General features: G+C 44.9%; 1 protein-coding gene across 1 annotated transcript in view; it reads left to right on the forward strand.

The window, feature by feature from the left end:
- LOC105296407 (Fc receptor-like protein 3) overlaps positions 1 to 4,143 on the forward strand; it is a 22,652-nt gene that overhangs the window by 5,544 nt on the left and 12,965 nt on the right. The window contains exons 7-8 of the mRNA XM_023534282.1: positions 2,937 to 3,215; positions 3,566 to 3,682. Of these exons, the coding sequence (XP_023390050.1) occupies positions 2,937 to 3,215; positions 3,566 to 3,682 (396 nt within the window). The remainder of the gene's footprint in view (positions 1 to 2,936; positions 3,216 to 3,565; positions 3,683 to 4,143) is intronic.

A 4,143-nucleotide genomic window follows, 5' to 3' on the forward strand; every position in this document is an offset into this window, starting at 1 on the left:
TGTCTGACTAAATATTATACTATTGATAGTCAGGGATTAATAAAAAATCATCGCAAATGGAATAGCGGGCTCGCTTCGTAGATAAACGCATGAGCTATCTTTATGTTTACCTCCCCGTTTTAGAACTCCGCTGCAAAATAATTGGAAAAAAAAAAAAAAAAACGTTATGTGGTACGGAGATCTGGTGGTCATTCCCCAATATCGTTATAAAGCATTTTAGGGGTTGCATTATTTAAATTAAAATCTGTAAAAATACTCAAGTAACCTACTGAAAGGGTAGTATGCCCCCTCATGCTGAAAGTGAGCAAACGACTGGAAGGCCCTCTGTCCATTCCTCGGTGCCATGGTGACCCTCAGCCTTCACAGGAGTCCTGTGACTGGGGGCGGAGAGAGAACACCAGTATGTTAGTACAGCTGAGTTTCTTTCTTACCGTCAAGCTACAAACTAAATGCTCTGAAACAGGTCCATATTTTCTTCTCGCATCACGATAGGTTGTCTTGCACTCCACCTTGGAGACGTAGGACGTTGACGATAGCCGCGCTTTCAGCCCCACAATGCTCTGACTTTATGGGAATGAGCGTATGAAATCAGAGGTTTGATGAACTCTAGGGGGAGAAATGCAGTGTAAGGAGCAGAGACTCACTCTGCAGACAAGCCCAGAGAAATAGCAGGCGGGAGGGCTCTGGGCACGTGCGGACTAGGAAGCACCAGGAACCTGTCTTCCCACCTAGACAATAGCTGCACTGGCAGAATCTGTCTGATGTAATGATTTTGTGACTATGGAATCTGCTGAAGGCCTGTGACTTCCAAGGGAATGGCTTAGGCAGTAAATTACAGTTAATTTCAGCTCTTAACCCAGTAGCAGCTACCACATTCCCACCCTTTTGATTGTCATGTCACACGATTACGTCTTTATAGATGTGTGCCCAAAAATACAAACTCATAATTCTTTTAAATGCATTAGTAGTCTCCAGATGCACAAATGACCAATAAGCACATGAAAAGAGGCCCAAAGTCACTGATTATTAAGGAAATGCAAGTCAAAACTACGACGTGATGGAATACCACCCGACACCCATTAAGATGGCTACTATGAAAAAAATAACAGAAAATAACAAGTGTTGGCAAGGATGTGGAGAAATGGGAACCCTTGTGTAGTTGAGAATGTAAAATGGTGCAGCCACTGTGGAGAACAGTATGGAAGTTCCTCAAAAAATTAAAAGTAGAACTACCATATGATCCAGAAATTGCACTTTTGAATATATACCCCTTAAAAGTGAAAGCAGATTCTCAAAGAGATGTTTATATATATACCCACGTAGGTAACAGCACTATTCATCATAGTTAACACGTGGAAGCAACCCAGGTTTCCATCAGCAGATAAATAGTTAAGCGAAATGTGGTTACGTATACATTTAATTATATATACATAGAATAGTATTGAGATTTAGGAAATTTTGATATACGTTAGGACATGGATGAACCTTGAGGACATTATGCTAAGTGAAATAAGCCAATCAGGAAGACAAATACTGTATAATTCCACTTATGTAAGATATTTATAATAGGCAAAACCATAGAGGCATGAAGTAGAATGGCAGTTGCAGCGGGCTGGGGAGATGGGAATGGGGACTTGTTCGATGGGTGTACAGTTTCATTTTACAAGGCGAAAAGTTATGGAGAGACAGATGGTGGCGATGGTCGTACAGCATTATGAATGTATTTAATACTACTGAACTGTATGCTTAAAAGTGGTTATGGCAGTAAATTTTAGCTTATGTGTATTTTACTGCAATAAAAATAATTGGAAAAAATAGGAGGACGTGATGTGGGTAAAAAGGCACACAGAGATACACAAAGTTCACGTGAAGACGGAGCCCCGAGACCCTTAGTGTTCAGCCCAGGTTACCCTCTATTGCAAAGGATGAACAGACGAGCCAGACTAGAGTCATCTGTTTAGGTTTTACAGGAACCCTGCACTTCCAAAAGCAGACCCTGGCATTTCCACTCTGATGAGGCAGCTGGTGGCATCTGTCTTGCAGCTAGCAGAAGGCGCACTTTCAAAGTGGGTCATTCCCATGCAGCAAGTGGTCACCACGATCCCTCTCTTTTAGCAAATCCCAGGTGCGAAGCAGAGCTTAAGGTCCTTACCAGCCTTCTCCTGCCAGGGGCGCTCACAGCTGACACCTAAAGCCTGCACGCAGGTCGGTCATCCGATTTCCCTCAACCCAGCAGACCCAGCAGTCTTACAGTTCACATTCCACATGAAGTAAATATTTATTAATCATTCCATGTATTAATAAACTATAATGATCTGTCCCTCCTGGCTGTCCTCTTTCTATAACTATCGATTAAAATGGGAATCGTCATTGCTATTACTGTATCTAGACGTTTTTGTACGAATCTGGATCAGTTCAGTCATCCATTCATTATGAGACTCACGTTCTATTGGGGGAATCAGATATACAATGATAGAGATAGCTAAGTCGATAGATAAATTATTGCTAAGTGCTATGTAGAAAAATAAAGCAGGGTGACTGGGTAGAGAGAAACACCCTACCCTAGGGAAGTGCAGAAGTAGAGGTTTAAAGCTAAGACTCAGTGATACTAAGAAGCAAAACTCGCTTTTTTCGTTTCTGTCAATAGTCATAGCTAGCATTTAGCAAGCACTTTACACACATGATTTGTATTACAACAGCTTGAGATACAATTATTAGCTCCATTTTACAGAGCAATAAACTGAGACTCAGATTAAAAATGTTTAAATATCAAGATCATATTGCTAATAAAGGACAGAGGCAGGATTTAAACTCAGATTTTCATGAATCCAGGTCCATGTTCCTGCCACGGAAACCGTGCTGCGTATTTCCTTTATTATGTTCTCTTGTGCACCTACTGAGTTAATACTGTCGGTGAACTCTGTTTTCTCCCTCAGTTCCCGTGTCACGCCCCGTCCTCACCCTTGCGGCTCCTGGGACCCGCGCCATGGTAGGGGACGTGGTAGAGCTCCACTGTGAGGCCCAGAGAGGCTCACCCCCAATCTTGTATCGGTTTTACCATGAGGACATTGCCTTGGGGAGCAGCGTAGCCCTCTCTGGAGGAGGTGCGTCCTTCAACCTCTCTCTGACCAAAGAATATTCTGGAAACTACTTCTGTGAGGCCGACAATGGCCCAGGGGCCCAGCACAGCGAGGCAGTGACATTCAACTTCACAGGTGGGTTGGTGGTATCTGGGCTGTAGGTTACAGTCACAGTCAATAAAATATTTCTCCAAAAGACCGTACAAAGTCTACCGTTGTCAACGCCTTTCTGAACACGCATACCGAGGCCTGGGGTTCTGGAGATTGGTGCCGGTTTCGTGGGGGCAAGGGAAGGGCATAAACTTCGGTCCTAGAGGCAGCCATCGTCCTCATGGGCACTTACGTTGAAGATGACACATCGTTCTGGGGGGAATTGAAGTGGAGCAATCAGAACCCGGCAGAAGGCTGCCCTGCCGGGTCTCTGGCTGCGTTGTGTCTACGTGGTGGTTTGCCGTGGGAACTCAAGTCTGGGTCTCTCTACGTAGGGTCTTCCAGGAACAGAATAATCCTTGTCACCGTGGGAGTTGCCGGGGGACTACTCAGCGTCGTCAGCCTCGCGGCTCTGGTGCGTTGCATTGGAACCCAGAGGAAATCAGGTGAGAGTCTGTGTCCACCCTTTGAGGTTGTGACTTTTGCCATCACTATGTTAATTTGGACTGTGTGGTGCACCTTAGAAAGATGATCATGGCATCTGTGAGGAGACAGGTTTACTCCTTCTTTTCCAACGTGGATTCCGTGTGTTTGGCTTGTTCGTTTAGCCTTGCAGCCCGGGCGGAACCATCTGTGCACTGCAGAATAGAGTGCTGATAGCAGACATCTTGTCTTGTCCCTGATCTCACTGGAAAGTCTGGTCTCTCGCCCTGAAGGACAATAATGTTGGCTGAGGAAGTCCCTACTGTTTGTAATTTGCTGAGAGTTTTTAGAGGGAAAATGTTTATCAAATGCTGCTTCCCCTAGACCTGGGGGACAGGTGCATGAGAAGGGAAGAAGGGTGCTGAGGAGACAGCGTGTGCCTTGGGCGGTCGCAGTGGATCACAAGGACCATGGGTAAAGAGAGGTCAGG

The sequence above is a fragment of the Pteropus vampyrus genome, unplaced genomic scaffold, assembly GCF_000151845.1.
Source record: "Pteropus vampyrus isolate Shadow unplaced genomic scaffold, Pvam_2.0 Scaffold124, whole genome shotgun sequence".
In the NCBI taxonomy this organism is placed as follows: domain Eukaryota; kingdom Metazoa; phylum Chordata; class Mammalia; order Chiroptera; family Pteropodidae; genus Pteropus; species Pteropus vampyrus.